The sequence below is a fragment of the Dermacentor variabilis genome, chromosome 3, assembly GCF_050947875.1.
Source record: "Dermacentor variabilis isolate Ectoservices chromosome 3, ASM5094787v1, whole genome shotgun sequence".
NCBI classification, from domain to species: Eukaryota; Metazoa; Arthropoda; class Arachnida; order Ixodida; family Ixodidae; genus Dermacentor; species Dermacentor variabilis.
In genome coordinates, this window is record NC_134570.1 from 48,690,988 (window position 1) to 48,715,528 (window position 24,541).

The window sequence follows — 24,541 nt, forward strand, 5'->3', positions numbered from 1 at the left end:
TTCTCAACGGATCCTCGACTCGAAGCTGGCCCTCACTCCGATGCATGGATCGATGTTATGAGCGTCCCCTTTGGAACTGGGCGGTGGGTTGCGCCACCAAGCTCTTGCTATTATACTGCTTAATGTCTTACCTAGGTTAAAAAGGAAAACAAAGGAAGAGAAAAGAAAACCTTACCGTTCGGGTTAACAAACGTAGAAAAAATAAGGAATTGTGCTCTAATCGCTCATAAGTTCATTATAAGTCAAACCTGGAGATGCTATAGTGAAGTTTTAAATTTAATTTATATCGCGGAGTTGAAGGCTACCAGCGCTCAACGCAAGTACTCGATAAAAAAGTGCCGTTGCTGGTTAGTTACACTAAATAATCGCCAAAATGTGCAACGGGATGTTTACACGTAACTTATACTGGCGACTAAAGTCAGCACTTGGAGAAAAAAAGGACATGAATGGTAGGATGCCCCGACGGCGACGACATTGCTGGCATCAAGGCTTTTTTTTTTTGGCTCACAATTCTCGCGTAAAGGGTGCTTCGCCTGTAAGGCTATGTCGAAGACGACCGAACAGCGGCGCGTCGCCACTCCTCCCTGCGGTCCCATTCGTTTTCTGCGTCAGCTGCCAATACCACCGATCTACGTTTCCCACGCTCGTGCGATGGCTCGACGCGTCCTCGTGGAGGGGACTTTTGTTCTCAGTATTGAACCCATTGGCATGCTTATATTGGGAGCACTCGTCGCGTCAGCCTCTCTTTATTGAAACTGCATGACGGGGGTACTGCTCGCACGTTTCTAACCACCATACTAAAATGTCAATTTGCAATTCAGTTATTTCGTACGGTCGCCGTACTAGTGTTTCAGTAATGAGAGTATTCGCATCAGTTCCGAAATAAATTTTTGTGTTACTGGAAATGTAAATAAAAAGACACGAAATCAGCGGATCGAATACGGCAATGCTAAATACAAGGATGAGTAATCTTGCATTGAAAGCCGAATGAACGTCAAGGATGTAGTGTGCGGTTGAAGATTCATTAATTAAATATAGCACGACGGAAAAATAAAGAAAAATATGTGGAATAAGTATTCCGACCCCACTTATAGAGGAACAGGCTCGCATAGCTACAGCTTCAAGGTGATGTTTCGATCTGTAAGCGCGCGTAGCTTAGCCCTCAGAGCCATTAATTATCGCACTGGACAAGTGTCACGGCGAGCCGAAGCCACTGTCGTCTGTGAGAAACGGAGCAGCCCGGGCAGCTCGCGACTCTTCGAATGGCGTGAAGTGTCAGGCAATGTCAACCGAGCCGGCGAAGGCTGCACGTGACTCGCTGCGGACGTGTCATCTGTACGAACGACGAGCGAGTGCCGCGTTAGGGCTCGTTCACACAGGCGTCTTCAGGAGGTCGCGCGACCATTTGCGACTCGCGATCGAAAAGCGACCAAAGGCGACTGATGTTCACACCGGCAAGCCCGGCTGAGCGCGACCCGCAAGTCGCAATCCCGGAGATTATCGTTCTCAGCGAGAACTCTCGGAATCTACGCGGAATTTGCCGTGACGCGGGAGGAGGCCGGATGTAGACACATGAAAGATCACTTCCGGTGCGCCGCTGATTAGTTTATCAGTTTTGCGACCACAATCGCGCGACTGGTACAAAAATGGTCGCTTTTCGAGAAAAGCGACCGTTTGCGACCAACTTGGTCGCGCGACCACTGCCAGTCACCGGTGTGAATTAGCCCTTAAACGCAGTGGCTTATCGGCCGGTGATCTTGGGCAGCATTTAAATGAAGCGAAATGAAAAAAGAAAACGCTTGCGTACTCAGATTTAGGTAAACTCTAGCAATTGGTGATCAAAATTGCCCGCTATGGCTTCCCGCATAATACGCTGCGTATTACGAGATATTCACGAGATAATGGCTGGCGCGGACAATCTCTCTCGTGCGGCACTTGGCAAACGGAGCAAAGCGTGGCGCGACGGCCTCACTAATCGTGGTGCGTGGGCGGGATTCACAGCAGCAGCCGCAGACGCACCTCCGCTAATGCAACGCCCCGCCCACGCAGGCGACGCGCTCGGCTCTGGCGCCATCTCGCAGGCATCGTTGCCACAAAGCACGCGTCATGCGGGGCACTATGCTTTTCTTCTCTCGCTTTCGCCACACCCTCCCCTCCCCCCCCCCCCCCCGCTTTCGTCCTCGCGATCTCTTCACTATCGCCACATTTCATTTTCCGCTGCACTCCGCGTTGCTCTTTGATCCTTCGCTGTTGTGCTCGTTCGCTCGGTTACGCCGACACTCGCGCTACGAGGCCCTAAAAAATCTGGTCTATAGATACCGGGATAATTGTGGGAGCAGCATTCATTGACCGAACTATAGCATTTGGTACTCTGAACCATTCTATTCTTTTGTGTAAACTACACTCACCTACGGCATCACTGGTCCTTCATGGCTAACTAACTAATCGGTCTCAAGTTGTACAGGGCAACGGTCAGCTTTCATCAGCTAACTTTATCAACTTTGGTGTTCCTAAACAATCTACCCGATGTGCTTACCAGTCACAAGTTCCTCTTGTATGGTGATGACACAACCATTTATTCATCTCACTAGTGACTGGCAGTAATACAAGATCAGCGTAACGCTGAACTTGGCAATATCGACAGGTGGTGCTCACTAAAGCACCAAATTATCTTCGAAAGAGTCCATCAAAAACATGTTTCGTTATATAACTTTCAAACAACAGTTCCGCCTACTACAGGTGTATCATTAAGTAATCATATCCTACCAATATCTGACAGCGTTACAATGTTGGGTGCCATTTTAGAAAAGCTATTAAATACGCATGGTTACCTCGCTGCTAAAATAAATTTCATTTTGTACGCACTTTATCATCAAAACACGCAGCTATTTTCAACCTCATATTCTTCGCTCATCGCATCATTCTCACATACATTGCCATTTATCATACTGTAAGCAGACGCTGCACAGACGAGGTGGCGCGGATGAGCACATCTCGATGGGACCTCGGCGTTCCTATCAACTAAGAATTTGTGCAGCTTCCACAGTGCTGCAACAAGCCAGTCATTAGATCCAACGTTAGATCCATTGTTTAATTATTTATTTACACAATACTGCAGGCAGCAATGCTGCCCAAGCAGGAGAGGGATTACAAAAGATGCCTTTTCAATATATTTTCATATTAAACATGAGATATGCATTCAACAATACATTCTAGTAAATGATTCCATTCTTCACTCTTAAGCGGAAAAAATGATTTCTGAAAGATTTTAGTGCTTGCAAAGTATGACTGGACTACTTTAGTATGAAAAATACGCGACGACCTGTGTAGAGCATGGGCAATATATGTGGCATCCGTTACAGGAAGCACCCCAGCGTAAAACACTTTCGTGTTACAATGCACTTGTATGTGGCTGCTATTCGCCAGTCACGCAGGCGGAGGACAAAGCCGGTCCGCACCACGCAGCATGGTCAGACTGGATCGTATGAGCGCGAGGACGCACACGGCCCTGTCGGGCACAAAGCAAACGCTGCGCAATATGCACTACATCTACATGTAGCTGCGGTCTGCTACGTAGCGCAGATACGGCGGGGTACCCCGACAAGTCCACTGGCTCAGCGCTGTGCTGCTCGCTCATGACAAGCGCGTTTGGCTTACGTTTGGCGCGTCGCAGGGACCAAAATCGGGCGCAGTGGCGTCTACAATAACATCCAAATTCAAACGTGAACTGTGCGCCACGGTGACATACAGAAGGCGGTGCCTTGTGGGCACGCCCCGCTCTGTCGTAACCTTGGCAGTGAAAGGCATTGGAGGAGGAGCGGAAGCACCGCGAACGCCGCGTTTGATTGCCAATAAATCCACCTATGGTGAAACGCATCGACGTACTTTTCGTGAAGAAGTGTTTATTAAATAGCTTATTTTAACTTCGTATGCTTTTCTCCACTTCGATAAACATGTAAGTGGGTCAGGGCCCGCTTAGGTGCCTCCGAATTCGTAAACGTTACGTAAAATTGGTAGAGTTGACATATACACTAACAGCTTGTGACAAAAACCAAAGGAAGTGTATTTGAATTAACAGAAAGCAAACACTTACCCCTTTGTTCTTAAACCTTCCTTTGGCGTCTGTTAGCTTCGCTTCTGTGAACGCCAAATGGCCGCTTGCGCCAGCTTGAAACGTATTGCCTATGGCCATGGCGCCCTGAAAAACATGGTGAGACATATTCAAGCCGGGACATACCTAAATAGCAATGAAGTATGCCTGGTCTTAATGAAATGGGCAAGGCGAGACGCTGTATAAATTATATTAACAATCTGGTCATAAACGCAATGCAGTTGAAATCAACAGTGGCATAGGAACAACACTTATGGCGTGAAAGTCGTACCAGTGAGTCGGGATTACTTCTCTCAATATAATGGTATAACAAAATGCTTGCTTGTAGAACACGTAAGGCACGCAGAAAGCGCACGCAGAAAAAGGAACCTTCCACTTCTGAAATCCACTTCTGGTGAAACGCATCGAAGTACTTTTCGTGAAAAGGTGTTTATCAAATAGCCTATTTTAAGTTCGAATGCTTTTCTCCACTTCGATAAACATGTAAGTGGATCAGTGCCCGCTTAGGTGCCTCCCAATTCGTACACGTTACGTAAAATTGGTAGAGTTGACATATGCACTAACAGCTTGTGACAAAAACCAAGGAAGTGTATTTGAGTTAACAGAAAGCAATCACTTACAGACTTGCCAGTCAAATCATGGTTAATGTCATCAACCTTTTTCTGGGTTACGCCGAGCACCCTGTTCTCAGTCACTGGAAATGTGATCCCGATGGCCATCTGAAAAACATGGTGAGACATATTCAAGCCGGGACATACCTAAATAGCAATGAAGTATGCCTGATCTTAATGAAATGGGCAAGACGAGACGCTGTATAAGTAATATTCGCTATCTGGGCATAAACGCAATGCGCTTGAAATCAACAGTGGCATACGAACAACACTTATGGCGTGAAAGTCGTACCAGTGAGTCGGGATTACTTCTCTCAATATAATGGTAGAACAAAATGCTTGCTTGTAGAACACGTACGGCACGCAGGAAGTGCACGCAGAAAAAGGAACATGCGCAGTGAGCACCATGTGCGGGAACCACCACGATAACCACCCAGACGAAAACGGGAGGTCTTTGTGCGCTTTTCCTACGTGTTTTGTTTGTTGAGCGACACTGACTATCGGCAAATTACTCGAGACAGATGAAAAGCTTTGAAGACCTTACAGGTATTTCACCTGGCGGGAAAAGGTTGGCCGTCAGAGAAGAAAATGAACGGCAGAGTATGCCTTTCTGATTTTCAAGCCTGAACCGCAGCGCAGGTACGTCTGTACGGCGTCACTGATTTCGAAGCATTTTCGCACGTTTAACATTTTCTGCAGAGGAAGCGCTGAAAACCTTCAATTTTCAGCCACGTGGTGCTTTAAAAGTGGAAGCTTTATCAATCGGTAAATTAATAAGCGGTTCCTAACTGACGCTGTCGATACCTATGACGTCACTGACAGCGACGTCATAGGTATCTTGTGCCCGGTGTGGCATCGTGTAGGTATCGTGGGCCCACGCGCGTAATCGAACCAACAACCAGCTCCGTGGCTCAGCAGCAGAATGCCACGGTGACTGAGCCCCCAGAGGCGGCCGGGTGAAAGCGGAATAAACGAGGCCGCGCGTAGACGCCGACAGCGGTTGCGTGACGCGACGTGTGGCCGGTGCACGTGGTACACTTCAGTCGCAGAGGTTCTGTGTCGCCGAAGCGCAACTCGAGCTGCCGGGCGACTGCAAAACGACAGGCCGCGCCCGCCCCTCCTCCAGCCGCCACGCTACTCCCGTTACATGCAGCGGGTATCCTGTGTCGGAGCGCCTCCCGCGTGCAGGCGTCCCCCGCACGCAGTGTTAAGACGCAACAGAGGGCTGAAAAAAGAAACGGTTCGGGACAGGAAAGACGCTGGTCACGCTGTTGTTACACGGTTCCTTCAGTTACACCGCATCACAAAGTCGCAATTGGCTGCGCAGCATTTCGTTACCGATGCGCGGCTCGTCTCTTCTCTGACCGATGAGCAAAGCGTGAGCTCGACGAGCATTTCTCTCTTTCTCTCTCTCTTTTCAAAATGAATGTGCATCTTAACTTTGTCACCACAAATTCAATTTCAAAGCCTATCTTAAGTTCGAATGCTTTCCTCCACTTCGATAAACATGTAGGTGGGTCAGGGCCCGCTTAGGTGCCTCCGAATTCGTAAACGTTACGTAAAATTGGTAGAGTTGACATGTACACTAACAGCTTGTGACAAAAACCAAGGAAGTGTATTTGAATTAACAGAAAGCATTCACTTACCCCTTGGCTGGCCTCCTTGTCATTGATTTGGTTGATATGTTCATCATCAGGTCTGATTTCTTCTTGGAGTGTTATATTCATAGCCCAAAGGCATCCTCTAGCTGGAAAAACATGGTGAGACATATTCAAGACGGGACATACCTAAAGGGTTCCCGAGCCGGCCCAAGGGCTCGCTGAAAAAACAGTCCGCGGATAGCATCCATTTCTGTGAACACCTCAGCCAAGTTTGAAAGTTTTGCGCGGCGCGTGGAGTTCACAAGCCGAGCGCGAAGTCGCCTTTCTCTCAAGCGCTCTCTTTTACAGCGATAAATTTAGGGCCTCGTTACGCCGAAAATCCGGCGTTGGCCGTGCGCCGACCTCGAGCACAAATTTCCGCACATATTTAGGTATATTTATGCCATATCCTACGCCTTGCCATATCACAAGCGGCATGTGCGAGTTATATTTTCGCATCATTCTAGTGCTAAAGTTGCTCATACCTGGTCTTACATTCTGACAAAGTTATTCGTCGGAATTTTGAGAACGATAGTCAAGAAACAAATGTCGTAAAAACAAAAAAAAAAACTGTCAGCGCATGCTTTTAAAGCGAAGCTTTCTTTGCCTCTTTCTGCGACTTTCCCGCTGCTGCTACACTGCTTGCTGTGGTCTTGCATGCCGCCTTAACGCCGGCCACGTCGAGACGCAGATCAGACGCACGCCTTAAACTAACGCCGGCCGCGTTGGGACGTGGCTGAGATGTGGCCTTGTCAGGAAAACACGAAAGGCATACACCATCGGTGTTTTGTTTCACGACAGATGTTTATGGGCTGTAACTTTCAAAATTCCGAGAAGTAACTTTCTAAAGAATGCAACACAAGGTATGCGCCACGTGGAGCGCCTGTGTGGTTGTGGTTCAGACTGATTATTCGCCTAGCGATGCCCGCGGCGTCGACAGCGGATTTTTCGGGACAATCGGCCGTTAGCGTACATGACAGGAGTGTGGCACAAAGACGACCCGAAAAGCTCGTGTCAACATTTGCGCCGCATCGCCCGTGCACAGTGCCCTCTGGACGCCGTATAAAGGCGCGACCCCCCACAAATGAAGTGCGGGAGCTGCCGCGGTTGTCTCCGTGCTCACTGCAACAGCAAGGACAGCGAAGGGAGCAGGCGGAGAGAATGTTAGCGACGAAATAGAGAGAAAGCAGGCAGTTCTGCGACATACAACGCTAGCTAACCCACAATGGCGCCAAAGCGTGCACTCAACGTCGAGGAGACGAAGGCTCGCAGAAAGCGTCGAGCGGAGCAGCCAGGGTAACATTGCACATCACATCACGACTGTCGTATGCGGTCAATATATCACCGCCAATCAACGCAAACAGCAGACAAAGATTCGCTTACATCGATTCCCTCATTGCGTGGGATGTGCATATTTTTACCTTCCAACTTCTCATACTTAAATTTTATATGTGCGAAACAATAGCGATCAAAACTTTATTGGCACGGCTGTGGGAGGACAGTGCCGATCCGCGCCACGTACTGGAGCGTCTTAGCCCGAGCACGCATTCAAGCCTTGTCGTGCACGAAGCAGACGCTTCGCAACGCGCGGTTCCGTTGCAATTTGCATGTCATCGCGGTCTGCAACGTAGCGCTGATACCGCGGCCGCCGCGGGATTTCCTGACGAATCCGCTAGCACAGCCCAGTGCGGCTCGCTCTTGACTTTGGCTTACGTTTCGCGCGTCGCAGGCGCCAGCCACAATCGGAAATGGTGGCGTCTACGTTAACCTCCGCAACCAAATTTTAACAGCGCGCCACGGTGACATTGAGAAGGCCCGTACGTTGTAGGCACGCCATGCTCCGCCGTACCTCTCGCAGTGCAAGGCATTGAAGAAGGAGCGGAAGCACGGCTAAGGCAGTGTTTGATTGCCAATAAGCTCCTTCATCATAGCCATACATGGAGGGCCTTTAGTTTGCGCCTGCACCTCTGACCGCAGGCTCCGCCCCTTAAAGGTATCTCTGCGGTATAACACTATGAGGGATGTGGAGGATTGGAATCCCCAGCAACGATGATGCTGTTACGCTTCGTTATGTCTAAACTTTTGCGGAACAGGGCCCCGAAACGCTGCCGCTCTCCCGGCGAACTGCATAGGTTTAGTACAAAGAGGCTGCCCTCGCCTTTTTTGGTTGGTGTTAATTTCGATGAGGACGTGTTCTCTGTGACACACCGCGACATCATGTACGAAAAAGTCGCAGTTTTGCCCAAAAGGCGAAGCAACAATTGCGATAGCAAATTAGTATATATCGCTATATTAAGTAAGTATAGTAGATTTATCGGCCGTATAATCTTGTAAACGCTGGCTTACTAACCATAAATTAACAAGCACGGCGTCAGATGTTTTTTTTCTTGTTTTCATGTCGCGTTGCATTCGCAGTCTTTTATTTTCTTTATTTCGCTTGAATGGAAAGTCGACCCTCCCGTTACAATCGTGGTCGGGTTACATTCGACTAAATACGGTATGTAACGCCAGCGAGGAATCTACCGAGGTGGAAATGATGGCCATGAATTTTCTGAGCTTTTTACAATAACAGGGAAAGGATCTATCAGCTGCTCAGCGTCGTGTCTGCGCATCCCCGTAAGGGGATGAGATTGGAATCTGCGAGCTAGCGTTGGAACTCACCACAGTACTGAAAAGCTGAATCATTTGGGATGTAAACACTTGAGCTAATTTGTAAAATAATTTACATTCTATAGAAAGTGAAAAAGGGTGTAAATGTGTCTATAACTCACACCCTTAGGGTTTTATCTGTATAACGGACCCCCTAAGGGTGTGAATTATAGACACATTTACACTCTTTTTCACTTTTTAGGGTGTAATTTATTTTACACTGTGGACCCTCCGACAGGCTCGACATTAATCGTGCCATATCTTTTGTCAGCGCTTTTTCGACCGCTACCGCAGTAGCATCGGAAAGGGCTGAGCCTGCACCACCGGTGTAAAATATACACTCTCTATACTCCGTTTCAGACATCAGGGGCAACGCTCTGCTTGCTACGCAATAAGTTCGCTGACGATAACGTATCACTACGCGCTTTGCATCCGTGCCTCTCTGCGCGCCAAAGGCGTATGCTCGCACGAGCTTGCACGTGAGGCAAAAACCAAGAAGAAACGCAATGAAAAACAAATTGATCTAAAACAACGCATTTGATAACCGTATACGACAGTTTGTTCCTGAGGATTAAAACGTTTTTGATACAACACTCAGCCTATACCAAGAACAGTTCCGCACAATTACGGTCAAGAATACAGCGTCGCACCCGAGCGTCTGGGAGGACGACGCATTGTGGCTGGCGGAGACACTTCTTCCGGCCAACGCGGCATTTTTTCTTTTTACTTAGATATCATTGTAAGGTTATGCTGCATCATGCCATTGGCTATCACCCAGATGGCGTAATCCCACCTGACCACCGACCAGGGAAACGCTAAGTCCCTCGTGCTTGGAAATGAAGTATTAAATCACGGAAAGAACCGATGCCGTTTGCACGCTTCCCGTTTGCACTGGAGTAACATTTTGAACTGGCGATGCGCCTTGTTTCTTCTTCCGTCGAACGGTAGTCAGGTGTCCTTTGATGCGACAAAAGTTGCAAGTTTAGTTCCTGACCGGACAATTTCTGAAGACGCAAGTGCCACAAGCTGCCACAATGGTAACATGACCTATTTGATGCGTAGAACATGAGCGATTTTCATTCTGCCGATTGTCCCTGGTTCGAACGCCGTCCCGCTGACGCGTCCGGCAGACGTTCGAGAACGCTCGGCCGTCTTGAGTACGCCGGTCCATCCTGCCGGGTGGGAGGCCATGGCAATCTTGACCCGAACGGCGGGCTCCCGAGCCACCATCGTGCGCCGCTCCGACCGGCTGAACGCTCTCGGCGTCGCCGAACGCTTGCTTGGCGTTCTGCGTCGCTCCAATTCTCGGCCGATTCCTTCGGCTTTATCCAAGGTCAAATGTTCGCCGTAAGCCAAAAATAGTTTCCATACGAGGGTTTGCGATTCCATGAATTATTTTCTCTCGGATCCGGTCGTCGTAAGTGTAGCATAGAACCTTCAAGCGAGTGATTTCTCCTTGAGCGCCGTAACGTATACCATGAAACGCTCACCTGGCAGTTGATTTCGGCTTGCGAACAGATGTCTCCGCGCCAGGACATTTGTAGTTTCCGAGATTAGCCGACCCACGAGTTGATGCTCGACGCTGGTCCTCCCATCCGTCCCGGCCGGCCGCTTTAATGTGCACCTGGAAAATTTTCTTCCATCTGTACAAAGAAATCGGAGGAGCGCCAGGTAATTGGAGAAACGGAGGAATGTTCAAAAAGACGCCATTCTGTCGCGTGACAAGCAGGAGGAGGCGTAGGGAACTCGAATGAAGAAGACAATATGGCGTCGCCGAAGATGGCCGTAGACGAAGAAAAGGTCTAGGCCGAATCCAGCTGAAGCATTCGGACAAACTCCCAACGCATGCGAGGAAATAGGAGAGAAGTGACGTAGATAAGTAACGTTGTCAGGTCATTTGAGACGCGGCAGGTTCTTGCGAATCCTCGTTGCCATTCTGTACCGTCGCACCGGAAGCCGGCCGACGGAGGGGCCTAGCGTTTGGGCGGACGACGCAGCGAGGTTCGCGGAGACGCTTGGAGTCTAGTCAACGTGGCGTTTATTCGACTCGTATAGCATTTGAAAGACATGTCGCATCATGCCACTGACTATCACGCAGGTGGCGTGATCACAGCTCATTGGCCATCATGCGATCATTGTAGATAATAGCTAGTGCTACTTTTGATGCCAGTGTACAGCGCGACACGAGAAAGAACACCAAACTATTTTAAGTACGGACGCAGCCACGGCAAAAAAGTATCACTAGCCTCGACAGCGTTGCCCCTGATTTTCTGAAGCGGAGTATATATGTGAGGACACTCTCGAGACGCGATCTACCGGATAACGTAGCAACAAAGCGCGGCCAAGAACGCGCGGTGATGGCAGCGGGTACCTATCGACGGGACGACGCAAAATTATTGCCAAGAGTCAAGCTCAGGCCACCCAATGCGTACACAAACGCCCCAGAGTTGCAGCGCTTACCTTGACTCCTCTCGAAGTAGCGTCCAGTGGGCAGCGCAGAAAAAGACGTCCACGAGCTTGAGCGCCCAACACAGGAATGGTTCAGTGCGGCAATGGGTCCTCTCCTCCAAGTAGCGTCGAGCGGACAGCGAGGAGCAAGACGTCCAGGAACTCGAGCCCCGAACAGAGGAATGGTTCGTTGAGGCAATGGGGGCTTGCCTCGAGGGCTCGTTCCACGCGACCCCGTGCAGAGCCACCTAGAAAAAAAATGTAAGGCCACCGCATCACCTCCTCTCCCCTGTCAATACGTCACGAGAGTCGGATGGTAGCGGTGGATGGGGGAGCGCTGCGTTTCTAGAACGCGGCGCGCGTTCCGAAAAACAAATTTTCTCCGTGGTTGGAACGCTAGAGCGGCAACGCAAGGAGCATTTGCTTGGTGGCTTTGGTGGGGCATGCTGTACCGTAAACGCGATTGCTTTTCTTCGATTGTGCGTGGTTCGTCGTACACGGAAGCGCAACGATGCCTGGCTGTAGTTGCGCACCAAACTGCAAGTCCAATTATGACGGAGGACAAAGTGTCCGAGTGCACAAGTTCCCATCTGACCGAGCCACTCGGGAAGCATGGACGAGAGCAGTTCCTCGGAAGGACTTCTCGCCAACGAAGTACACAGTGGTAAGTATTTCTTCTCTCTATTGTTATTCTGGATTTCCAGACGAATAGGTTTCGTCAGCATAGTGCGCAATGCATTCGTGCACGCGTGCACAATAGATGGGTCTCTGCACCGGTCGACGCGCTTGTAAATTCAACATTTTCGTCGAGCTTCATACCTGTACCGGCTTGTTTTTTATTTCAGCTCTGTGAAAAGCATTTCTTGCCATCGAATTACTTGAAGACGACATCTTACACGGACGTCAAGACAGGAAAAGTGGTCGAAGTTGCCATGAAAAACATCCGTCTGAAGAAAACTGCAGTTCGGAGCTTGTTTTCCAATTGCCCTGTCTATTTATCGCGTCCGCAAGTGTGAGTTCGAGAAGCGCCGGCTGCCAAAAAAGCGCGCTTGGAAGCCACATATTTGCAAAAAGCAATAATGCTTTCTCAGCAAACCCAAGCAGAAGAGGACGCCAAAAATCTGGTTGGAAGCTTTGCGGACTTGCTGAAGGCCTTGCCAAGCTTTCAGTGTTCGGACTTCTGGACAGTTTTGAACAAGGGCTCCAAGGTCTTCTTTTTGGACTTATCACTTCAATCTGCTCCTGCAGTCCGTACTTCGGTGATCGTGTCCACAGACCTGCGCGTCGAGTGTGAGTGAGTGAGTGAAAAACATTATCAGCTCTAGATTCGCTGGCCTTCTGCGGTCTTCAGATGGAATCGTCCATCTTCTAGCACAACGGTCGGTTGCCCTTAGTCCAGGGCTCCGCTGGATGCTGCTGCCAGTTGTGCTCGCCGAATCAGACCTTCTTGGTCGACCTGGCGATCGCTGGAGAGCACTCCCTCCCATTGCTGCGCACTCGGGTTTGGTATAACGGGTACCACGTCTATCTTCTGGCATGTCCACGTTATGTGATACAGCGTGGGTGTTTCGTGGCACCAGGGGCATTTGTCATTGTATTGTGTGGGATAAATTTTGCTGAGCACGTTTAGGTTCGGGTACGAGCCCGTTTGTAGCTGCCTCAACGCGACAGAGTCCTCTCTGCTAAGGGAGTTGTGCGGTGGTGGATACCGCTTTCTGCAGCCCTTGTAGTAATTTAGTATCGCCGAATAGTCTTAGGGTACAGGTTCGGTCTCCTCGAGGGCGCCTACGTCGAAGTATTTTTTGGTGAAACGGGTGTGAGGAAGTGTGGTGATGTTTTAGTTCCTGAAAAGCTGTGCGACTTGAGAGATTTGAAAAGTGTGTTACACATGATCGAACAGACACGTAAGGATATCAGCACTGAGCGTTATGAAAAGGCCCGTCATCTACTGACATTAGTTTCGACATTGCTAGAGGAAGTAAGTGGAAAACATTTCGCATGCGAGTTGCAAGAATGGCATTTGGCAGTGCTTAAATTCCTGAAGAGTCAAGTTGATCTTCTTTTGAATGGTGCTGGCCGATATCCCCCCGACTTATTGGTTTTTGCTAGCCTTTTGTTCACAATTTCACCTCATGCATATAGATTCCTGAGAAGTTCGATGAAGCTTAAGATGCCGCGTGCTGATACGATCAGAAGACTGTGTTCATCGTACGATGTACGCCCTGAAACGGAGCAGCAAGAACGTAGTTTTCTTTCCTATGCAAAGCGTATTGTAAGCACATATAAAGAGCATGAAAAGACTGTAACGGTAATGATTGATGATATTCACCTTCAATCATTTTTTATTACAAGGCTGGGTTGGTTACTGGTGCTGCGGTAAATTCATCGACTGCAGCAAAAACTGTCCACGTATTTATGATACAGAGCCTGCTTTCTTCAAATAAGGATGTTGTACACATCCTTCTGATATGTCGCACTAGGCTTAAAAACACTGACATCAATCAGACATAACGCCGCAAGCACCGCAGCTTTATTGCAGCCTGCGTCCGTGTGTTCCGCTGCTCACGTGTCATGATGATCATGGCAGTGCCGATGAAGGCACGATGAAGATGACGATGAAGTTGGCGATACATCACTTCTCCCCCTCTTACAGGTCCAAGCGTTCAGGAGGCCGTCGCTGTCGGGTCGATCTTCGTAACGGTGGCGGGCTATCCGTCTGGGCCACTTCCGGACTATGTCGCGACGTGATTGGAGTGCTATCTGCAGGGTTTACGGCTACCCTCTGTGTCGAGAAAGAGTCTGAGACAGTTCGACGTCTGACCTGGTCCAAGTGTCGCCGCTGAATTCCTTTCCCGGAATCAACAGTGACCATTCTGGACCCCAGTTGATCTCGCACTACTCCTGGTATCCACCTGCGACGACTTGTTCGGAAATCGCGCATCCAGACTGGGTCACCTGCCTGAACTGGAGACCCTCCAACTCGTGGTTGGATTTCTGGTGACCTTTCATCGGGAGCGATACAGTCCAGTTTTGTCCTTATTTGGTACCCCAATAAGAGTTCTGCCGGCGACTTCCCATCCTTGACGGGCGTTCGGCGATATCGACATAAAACCCGCGCTATGCGTATTCTGAGGTCTATTCCGGGGTTCTTCTTTAGTCCTTCCTTGAGCGTACGCACAGCTCGTTCGGCTAAACCATTCGACTGTGGATGATAAGGGGCTGTTGTGAGTTGTTGCACATTGTTCCGTGCCAGAAACTCACGAAAAACTTTGCCCACAAATTGTGGTCCGTTATCAGAAACAAAGGTTTTTGGAAGGCCGAACCGTGCAAATATTGATCTTAGCGCGTTGGCCGTGGTTTGCGAAGTGGCAGTTTTCATTGGAATGGCTTCCATCCATTTCGTTTCCGAGTCGACGACGACTAAGACCATTTGTCCGTCCAACGGGCCTGCGAAATCTGCGTGCAGCCGGCTCCACCTTTCCCCGGTGGCTGGCCAGGCCAAAGGTATCTGTGCTGGTGGCATTGCTGAAGCCTGCGCACATGTGGAACATGAGTTCACCAGTCGCTCTATGTCGGAATCCAGTCCCGGATACCAAAACAACGTTCTCGCTGTGGTTTTCATGGCTGTCATGCCGGGGTGTGTCTCGTGCAAAAGACGCAACACACGCCTTGCCGCTGCCAGGGGTAGAACAATGCGATGTCCCCAGTACACCAAATTATGGCTGACTGTAAGCTCTGTTCTTCTGTTGAAGTACGGCCGGAGATGCTCATGGCCCTGCGGAAGATATGACGGCCATCCCTGGGAAATCCATTTTTTAACCTGCAGAAGGCTGGTGTCTCGATTAGTCAGATGTTCAACCTCGCGGGCACAAAGCGCTGTTTCCTCAAGAGAGTGGGCATACAAAACGTACTCGTCGGCAGCAAAGTCCCGCGGCTCCTCCATTACTGGCAAGGGCAACCGACTGAGGGCATCAGCATTGGAATGATCACTGCCCTTCCGGTACTGCAATGTGTAGTTGTAGTTGCCAAGAAACAAGGCCCAACGCTGTATTCTTGCGGCCGCCATCGGTGGTATGGCTTTACCTGGATTGAATAAACCAGTAAGAGGCTTATGGTCTGTTACTAAGACGAACTGATGTCCGTACAGGTAGTCTTTAAACCGGGCGACGCCGAATACCAGTGCCAAAGCTTCTTTTTCTAACTGCGAGTAATTGCGCTCGCTCTTGGTAAGTGTCCTGGACCGGAATCCGATGGGGTAGTCAACACCATTCACGCGGTGCGACAAAACGGCCCCAATGCCTACTGGTGATGCATCGCACTCCAGCCGCAGTGGCTTATCCGGGTCGAAGTGAGCCAGAAACTTGGAAGCCACAATTGCCTGCTTAACTTGCTGAAATGCTTTCTCCTGTTCCTGGCTCCATTGCCACTTGACTCCTTTGGATAAGAGAGCATGTAGCGGAGCTAGCAGGGTGGCCAGATTGGGAAGGAACTTGCCATAGTAATTTATGAGACCGAGAAAAGCTTTCAGCTCACTCACCGAGGTGGGCTTTGGGGCTTCAACAACGGCTTTGATATTGTCGTCCTTCGGTCGCAGACCCTTCGCGTCGATACGATGACCGAGAAATGTGACTTCGTCTTGCCGAAACTTGCACTTTCCCTTGTTCAGTCGGAGACCATACTCCCGCAGCCGCTGCAGCACGGCTTTGAGCCTAGATGAATCATGTTTTTTCTCGGCGATGATAATGTCATCCAGGTACACCTGCACTCCAGGAATATCCCCCAGCAGTCCGTCCATTCGCCTTTGGAATATGGCTGGAGCAGAACTTACGCCAAACGGTAATCTGTTAAAACAAAAAAGACCCTTCTGGGTGTTGAGGACTGTTATCTTCTTTGCTTCCTCATCTAATGGCAACTGGTTGTAGGCTTGACGCAAATCCAAAGTCGTGAATACTTCGCCACCGTTTAACCTAGCAAAAATGTCGTCCACTCGCGGCAACGGGTATTGTTCTACCACAGTGGCCGCATTCACAGTCATACGGAAGTCTCCACACAGTCGGAGGGACCCATCGCCCTTCAAAACGGGTACCACAGGGGTTGCCCATTCAGCGGTTTTTACCGGCGTCAAAACGCCTTCCGCGACCAGCTGATCCAACGATTCAGACATCTTATCTCTGAGAGCGTAGGGTACAGTACGGGCCTTAAAGAACCGTGGACACGCGTTTTCTTTCAATTGAAATGTGACCGGTGGTCCTTTGCACAGGCCGAGTCCCGGAGCAAACACGTCGGCATATTCGTCAAGCAGCTGTTGCAGACCTGTGCTGACAGCCTGTATTCCAGCCGGTTGCAGATTCGCTACCACATTCGACAACATTGCCACTCCAACTTCATTAAATGCCTTGATAGTGTCTCTGCCGCACAAAGATGGTCCGGAGCTGTCGACCACTATGACAGTACCAGGAATATCTTTCCCGTCGCACGTAGCGGTCATGCTAATCTGGCCGACAACTGGAAGTTCTCCCAAGAGACAAGAGAGCTTGAGCTGTGAACTCTCCAACGGAGGCCAGAACTGCTTGTACTTGCGGAACACCGTTACGGGAATGACGCTTACAGGTGACCCCGTGTCCACCAACATAGTGAGCGGAACGTTATTCCAACTGATGTCCTTGTAAATAGGCTTAACCTTGCGGATACTGGCTGCGTGATGGAGAACCGCTGTAATCGTGTGTAAGGCGTCGTTGTCGTCCGAGCTTGTGTCCTCTCCGGCTGCCATGGCGTACGAACCCTGGCGCCGTTGTCTTGCTGGATAAGATCCCTGCCGACGGTCACGATTTGTGCTAGACAGGCACATCCGACGTAAATGTCCTCGTTTTCCACACCGGTGGCACACCGCGCGAAGGTGTTTGCACTCATCCTCAGCATGCGATTCTCCACACCTTCCACACACGTCACGTTGTTCCGGCTTGGGAAGTCGCTTCGAGGAACGGCTCTTTTGTCGGGCAAAATGTACTTCTGAGTGCGCCGAGTTCATGCTCCTGGCATTTTCAACAGCTCTCTGTGCCGAGACAGCAAAGTCTTCAGCCTCTTCTAAGGTGAGCTTCCGTCGCGTCAGTAAATGGCGCCGAACGTCTTCATCCAGCACTCCGCAAACGATTCGATCCCTCAACATGCGCTCCAATGACGTGCCGAAGTTGCACTTCTCAGCTAGGCGTCGAATGTCCGCAATGAAGTCCTGAGCAGCTTCCCCGTCTTGTTCCGAACGCATGAAGAAAGCATAACTTGCAGCGATCTCGTTGACCTCCGGAGCATAGTGATCTTCCAGATACCCGACGACTTCCTCATAGCTCAGTTCATTCACCTTTTTTGGTTGACACCGGCCCTGCACCACACGCACTGCACTGTCCGTGAGCGAAGCGATGAGCAGCGCTCGCTTCTTCGTTGGGTCCACGATGCTATGAGCCTCAAAGTACGCCTCCAAGCGAACGCGATACGTAGGCCACGTACCTTCTGCATCGGCGAATTCCGGTGGCCGTCCAGCACTCATGCTGACGCGGGTCTTCTCACCTAGCGACGCTAGGCCTCGTCGCCACTGATATGTCGCACTAGGCTTAAAAACACTGACATCAATCAGACATAACGCCGCAAGCACCGCAGCTTTATTGCAGCCTGCGTCCGTGTGTTCCGCTGCTCACGTGTCATGATGATCATGGCAGTGCCGATGAAGGCACGATGAAGATGACGATGAAGTTGGCGATACATCTCCTTTTCCGTGGAAAATCCAGTGGTGTCCATCAAGACAATCAGAAGTAGCAATCACGAGATTACGCTGCCGTGTCCCTCCATTAAACCTATATTTACACAGGACTGGTCTGACGCTATCACCTCTGTGTCCATACTGCCAAGAAACAGAATCACTAGATCATTATTTTTTGGTATGTCGACGATACAAATTGTTAAGAAAAAGACATCTAGAACTTCCGTTCGCAAAATTAGGGTTAATGTTATCAACAGAAATTATACTATCTTTCGGTGCGTCAGTTATAGGGGGCAGCCACAGGGACGTTTTTGATGCCGTTTGCAGTTACATCCAGTCAACAAAACGAATAACTTTTTAAATTTATCTTGTATTTTGTTTGTTGTTGTATGTTTTCTTCTCTCTTTCGTTAAATTTTTTTTTTCTCATCGAATAAGTGGCACTTCAAAAGAATAGGTGAACGTTTCAGCACCCAATTCTTGGCCAATCCCCCAGTGTGGGTATGAGCCATAACATGAGGCCATCATCATCATCATCATCACCTTCCTGTGGCACAAATCGATGCTAAGGCGCTGCACGACTTCCTTCGGAAGATTCTTCTTGATCTAGAGGCATCTGGTTTAAGAATAATCGCAGTGATCTTGGACAATAACTCCATAAACAGAAAAGCCATGTCCTACTTCGCTAAGCCGGCAAGTGTCAGCATTGTTTACCAGCATCCTGCTGACCCATCACGACCCCTGTTTTCTGTGGTGGACCCAGTTCACATACTTAAGTGTATAAGAAATAACTGGCTGAATCAAAGAAGCGTTGGCAAATGCATGTACTTTCCTGAACCGAAGAGTGATGAGGCTGAACCAAAGATACTTACAGCATCTTTCAAGGTATTATGCCAGCTGCACGAAGCTGAAAAGCATGAGCTCTTGAAGCTAGCACCAACGCTCACTTTGAAGGCACTGAACCCCTCAAACATGGAACGGCAGAACGTTAAACTGGCCTTAAATATTTTTAACTCATCTACTGTTGCTGCTCTCAGTGTTGCAACGTTCCAGCATGGAAATGAAACCTCTCAATATGTCGACACCATTTTGACTTGGTGGAACATTGTTAACGTCAAGACGCCAAGAAAAGGACAGCGGTTGCGAGATCAGTTGCAAGGTCCAGTAGTTTCATCGTCATGTCCTCAACTAGAATTCTTAGAGAGAATAATTCAATGGCGTGATCACTGGGGAAGCCTCAAACATGACAATGGCCGCCTGACACGGGAAACGCACACAGCTTTCAGCCACACTACCCATGCCTTGCACGAACTTGCCATATACTGTCTCAAAGAGCTTCATTTCGAGTATGTTCTTTTGGGCAAATTTCAAACTGATAGCTTAGAGGATCGCTTTGGAAAGTGCCGGCAATTGTCTGGTGCCAATTACCACGTGTCTATAAGGCAGATATATGAATCTGAAAACAAATTGCGTTTGCAGAAGGTTCTGGACCTGCCAGATTTGGACATTCTACTACCACCAAGCGCGAACACGTTGGAGACAAGTGTACATTCAAGAAACGGCCAGTTTCAAGTCACTGTGACCGACTCGGACATTGAGAAAAAAACGTCAAGGCTACCGGCACTAACCTATGTTGCCGGCTATTGTGCCCATGCAGCTCTAAAAAAGCTGGCATGCGCATCTTGCAGTGAAAGCCTTGTGATGCAAGACGTCGATCTAGATGACCCTGAGAATGCATTAATCACGAAGATGACAAGGGGTGGCCTGAAGTTTCCACGAGCAGTTGTAGTTAATGCTGTACTCTTTACTGAAATTATATTGGACAAGCTCAGGACACCAGAATATGCCGTACGATTTTTCAGCCTTCCTAGGCAGAAAGATACTCTTGTCGGCCTTGTGTTCGCTACCCTTCATGACTTTGAGGATGTCGATGTGTGTGATTTCGGTCATCCTGCACAGGAGGTAATGGGGCATGTTGTAAGTGCTGCAGCGAATACACTGCTGAACAACTTGTGCCGCACAGAAAACGACAAATTACGCAACGCCAAGAACGACCGAAAATTGCAGACCTTGAAGGCCTGAGATGTTTCTCATTATTTATTTTTTATTCATGAAGCTCTGTTTTGTTGAACATCTACGTATGTTTGTGTTGACAGAACCCTTGTAAAAAGAAACCTGTGGCGTAGCTAGGACTTATTCGCCTACATTATCAAAATTTAAACCCTGCATTTTGGCCAATTCAAATGTTATTTCAGTGCATTGTGGTACCTGTTTATGATTCGAACTCTCCGCGGAGCGCCGCTCGTGGGCGCCGGGGAACTAACGCGCCGGCGCACTGGCAGCCACAGGCTTGGCCTCAGCCGCCAGCACACACTAGTGCAGGCGCGCTGTAGCAGACGACGCGGCTGCGGCCCACGCTTGTGGCCGCCAGTGCGCCGGCGCGTTAGTTACACCGGCGCCCACGAGCGGCGCTCCGCGGAGCGCCGGCCTCGCCGGCCGCCCGGAGCCGTGTTCAAATTGGAAGTGAACGACCGTGTACATATGTATATTGTAATGTAATGTAATTGTAATGTATTGTAAGAGTGATAATTGTATATGGAAGATTTAAAATGTTTGTTTCTGAATGCAGTTCTTATCATTTGTGAATAAAGTATATTCTGTGTCTTCAATATGCAGTTTTCCTCTTTCTTTCGTTCCGTCTAAAGTTGAGTGACTAAGCAACATGCGGTTTGCTTGTCTTAGTCCCGGCCAAACATCACAAGCACAGTAAGGCAAGTAGTGTTGCGATACACGCAAAAAACAAAAATGTTGCCAATCAAGTAATCTAAGGAAGGTATGGAAGAATGCTGCTTTCTATGGTGGTGTTGACTGCGGTGAACCAGCGGCTCCCCCTTATTTTTTGCGTCAGCTGTACGTGTCTTGCTTTGGAAACGAAGCATCTGAATTTATAGGTTGCTGTCACTTTAAGGACAGCGCTAATTTTCTCATGCCATAAGATCCGCGACGCGCAAAGAAACACACTGCAAGCGCAACGAACCTAGGCGCGGAGACGCCGACGGCGTCGAGTGTCCGGCCCATCCGACTACCGTGACGTCACACCGGCGTGCGAAGGCCTTGCATTTTTTTCTAGGTGGCTTTGGCGTGCCTCGACCAGTCATCGTAAGATCACGTCTGCGGGCAAGCGCCACGCGCTGTCACGCAGAAGGTTCTTCAATTTACAATTTCTCTTCTTTTTTTCTTTGTTTTATATAGCTTCTATCTCAATAGGTTGTCGATGCCATCCAGGGCTTCATTGTAAGAGCACAGAGATTTCGACTATGGAACCAGAACAGGAGGTTTCGTTATTTCTACAAGATAGATTAGGTATCTTTTTATTGATTTATTATTTCATTCAATTAAAATCATACGCTAGTATCTAATATTTCGCGTATACCTATTCACAAATCTTGTTACAATAATTTAAACATATTTTTCTTATTTCTATATTGAACCACCCGGTTGTTGGCCAATCCGCCAGAACGGTTGATATCTGTGCTGCCGGCAACTGCGCGTTTCACTGCAGCCAGATATAGGCAGTTTTCTGTGACCGAAGACAAAAAGTGAAAGGAAAGAAACTCACATTAGCAACATCTACAGACTTTATGCATGTAAATTATTCTTGCAACAGACAATGGTGTTCTAACTGGCAATTCAAAGTAGCATGTACAAGGCTGCTTTCCGTATTCCACCACTGAATCTTTATGGGCACAGATGTGGTCTGGCGGTGTCCCCTTTATGCCACCTCTGCAATGAGCCGGAATCCATCGATCGCTTTTTATTATCGTGTCGGCGGTTTTCTACTCATCGAAAACGATGTTTTTAAATTCCGCTTCGAAATCTAGGACTGCCTTTGTGCAGTGCTGTTGTACTCTCACTTGGAGCAACGGTATTAGGATACAGCCACAGGAACGTTTGCCAGTTGGAATTTCCTCCGTGACACAAAAAGATTGCCTTAGTAATATTTCGCATTTGCCATGACTGATATATTTCTCCTTCAATAAGCGCTAAATATAGAAAATTCAAAGCAGAAACAAAAATTCACAGTTTTATTAATAATATTATTATTCGAAACTTGCTCATTTTTACGTCTCTCCTCTGTGTATATTATTAACAAGTTTGTGTTACGATATTCCTATCTACAAGGCTGAATACCTTATTATACACTACTTTATTTCTTTTATTATCAGTTTATTTCTCATCTTGGATTATTCATGTATTTCCCCTTTTTATCAGTTATTTATTTATTTATTTATTTATTTATTAACTACATTATTTCATTTCTCAATCATATTACCAGCCGGTTCGTGGCCTATCACCCACAGTGGATTTGTACCATGAATTCGGCCTTCACCATCATCATCATCGCTAACACCTAGCCTCTACTATATTGCCTCCTCTACATATACATCTAGATAGATCGTGCCTCGCGCTGGCCCGTGGAACGAGCCGTCGAGGTAAGCCCCCATTGCCGCAACGAACCATTCCTGTCTTGGGTGCCCCAGCGCGAGGACGTGTTCTTACAGGCTCTGGACATCCTGTCCCTGACGTTCCCTCTGGACGCTCGAGAAGAGTCAAGGTAAGCGCTGCAACTCTGGGGCGTTTGTGTAGGCGTCGGGTGGTTTGAGCTTGATTCTTGGCAATAATTAAGCGTCGCCCCTTCGATAGGCACCCGCTGCCGTCACCGCGCGTTGTTGCTATATACTTTATCCGGTAGATCGCGTCTCAAGTGTGTCCTCACATATATGCTCCGTTTCAGAAAATTAGGTGCAACGCTGCCGACGCTACTTCAAAGAGAGAACCCACTGCCGCAACGAACCATTCCTGTGTTGGGCGCTCAAGCTCGTGGACGTCTGTTTCTGCGCTGCCCACTGGACGCTACTTCGAGAGGAGTCAAGGTAAGCGCTGCAACTCTGGGGCGTTTGTGTACGCGTTGGGTGGTTTGAGCTTGATTCTTGGCAATAATTAAGGGTCGTCCCGTCGATACGTATCCGCTGCCGTGACCGCGCGTGTTGCGTTGTTGCTACTTTATCCCGTAGATCGCGTCTCGAGAGTGTCCTCATATATACTCCGTTTCAGAAAATCAGGTGCAACGCTGTCGATGCTATATTCATACGTCTTGCAGTGACTGCGTCTGCACTTAAAAATAGCTTGGTGTTCTTTCTTGTGTCGTGCTGTACCCTGGCGTCAAAAGTAGCACTATTATCTGCAATGATCGCGTGATGGCCAATGAGGTGTGATCACGCCACCTGCGTGATAGCCAGTGGCATGATGCGACATGTCTTTCAAATGCTATACGAGTCCAATAAACGCCACGTTGACCAGACTCCAAGCGTCTCCGCGAACCTCGCTGCGTCGTCCTACCAGACGCTAGGCTCACGGCGAAAATTTGACCTTGGATAAAGCCGAAGAAATCAGCCAAGAATCGGAAGCGACGTAGAATGCCAACCAAGCGTTCGGCGACGCCGAAAACGTTCAGCCTGTCGGAGGTGCGCAAGATGGCGGTTCGGCGGCGCGGCTTTCGCGTCAATGGCCTCCTGCCCGACAAGGTGGCTCAGCGTACTCAAGATAGCCCAGCGTGTCCGAACACCTGCCCGACGCGTCGCAGGACGGCGTCCAAACCAGGGACAATCGGCCGAATGAAAATCGTTCATGTTATAGTGAAATCGCTCCGTGTTAAAGGTGTGGCTGCTTGCGGCACTCGGCGTCTTTAGGAATTGTCCGGCCAGGAGCAAAACTTACTACTTTTGCCGCATCAAAGGACATCTGGCCACCGTTTGACGATGAAAAAAGGCGCATCGCCAGTTCAAAATGTTGCTCCAGTGCAAACGCTACGCGGCCAAGCGGCATTTGGTTCTTTCGTGATTTAATACTTTCAAGCACGAGGGACTTTAGCGTTTCCCTGGACGTTTGTCAGGTGTGATCACGCCACATGGGTGATAGCCAACGGCGTGATGCAACATATCCTTAACATGCTATACAAGCAGAATAAACGCCATGTTGGCCAGACCCTTTCAGAAGGAAGAAGCGACTCCGCCAGCCTCACTGCGTCGTCCTCCCAGACGCTAGGCCCCTCCCGTCGGCCGGCCTCGGGTTCGACGCTGCATTCTCGATGGTAATTGTTCGAAACTGTTCTTGGTATAGGCTGAGTATTGAATGAAAAACGTCTTAATCGTCAGAAACAAACTGTTTCATACGGTTATCTAATGCGTTGTTTTAGATCAATTTGTTTTTCATTGCGTTGTTCTTTTTTTTTTTTTTTGGCAGCCCGTCGCGGCAGCCTCACGTGCAAGCTG

The 24,541-nt window shown here is 49.0% G+C and overlaps 2 protein-coding genes across 10 annotated transcripts in view; one reads left to right on the plus strand and one right to left on the minus strand.

Moving 5' to 3' along the window:
- The window catches only part of LOC142575555 (uncharacterized), a 426,302-nt gene that overhangs the window by 30,481 nt on the left and 371,280 nt on the right, over positions 1–24,541 (minus strand). For all 4 annotated transcript variants that reach the window (XM_075684991.1, XM_075684995.1, XM_075684992.1 and 1 more), the window contains 5 exons: positions 11,472–11,707; positions 10,502–10,635; positions 6,369–6,469; positions 4,732–4,830; positions 4,094–4,198 (listed from right to left, as the gene is read on the minus strand). In XM_075684991.1, coding sequence (XP_075541106.1) covers positions 4,094–4,198; positions 4,732–4,830; positions 6,369–6,469; positions 10,502–10,635; positions 11,472–11,707 — 675 coding nt within the window. The remainder of the gene's footprint in view (positions 1–4,093; positions 4,199–4,731; positions 4,831–6,368; positions 6,470–10,501; positions 10,636–11,471; positions 11,708–24,541) is intronic.
- LOC142575560 (uncharacterized) overlaps positions 11,741–24,541 on the plus strand; it is a 54,279-nt gene continuing 41,478 nt past the window's right edge. Inside the window, exons 1-4 of one of the 6 annotated variants that reach the window (XM_075685010.1) lie at positions 11,741–12,123; positions 22,661–22,702; positions 22,772–22,824; positions 23,005–23,143. In XM_075685010.1, coding sequence (XP_075541125.1) covers positions 11,971–12,123; positions 22,661–22,702; positions 22,772–22,824; positions 23,005–23,143 — 387 coding nt within the window. In that variant the 5' untranslated portion in view covers positions 11,741–11,970. Of the gene's footprint in view, positions 12,124–22,660; positions 22,825–23,004; positions 23,144–24,541 lie in introns of all 6 variants that reach the window. The other 5 variants (XM_075685012.1, XM_075685008.1, XM_075685011.1 and 2 more) reach the window with 5 other exon arrangements.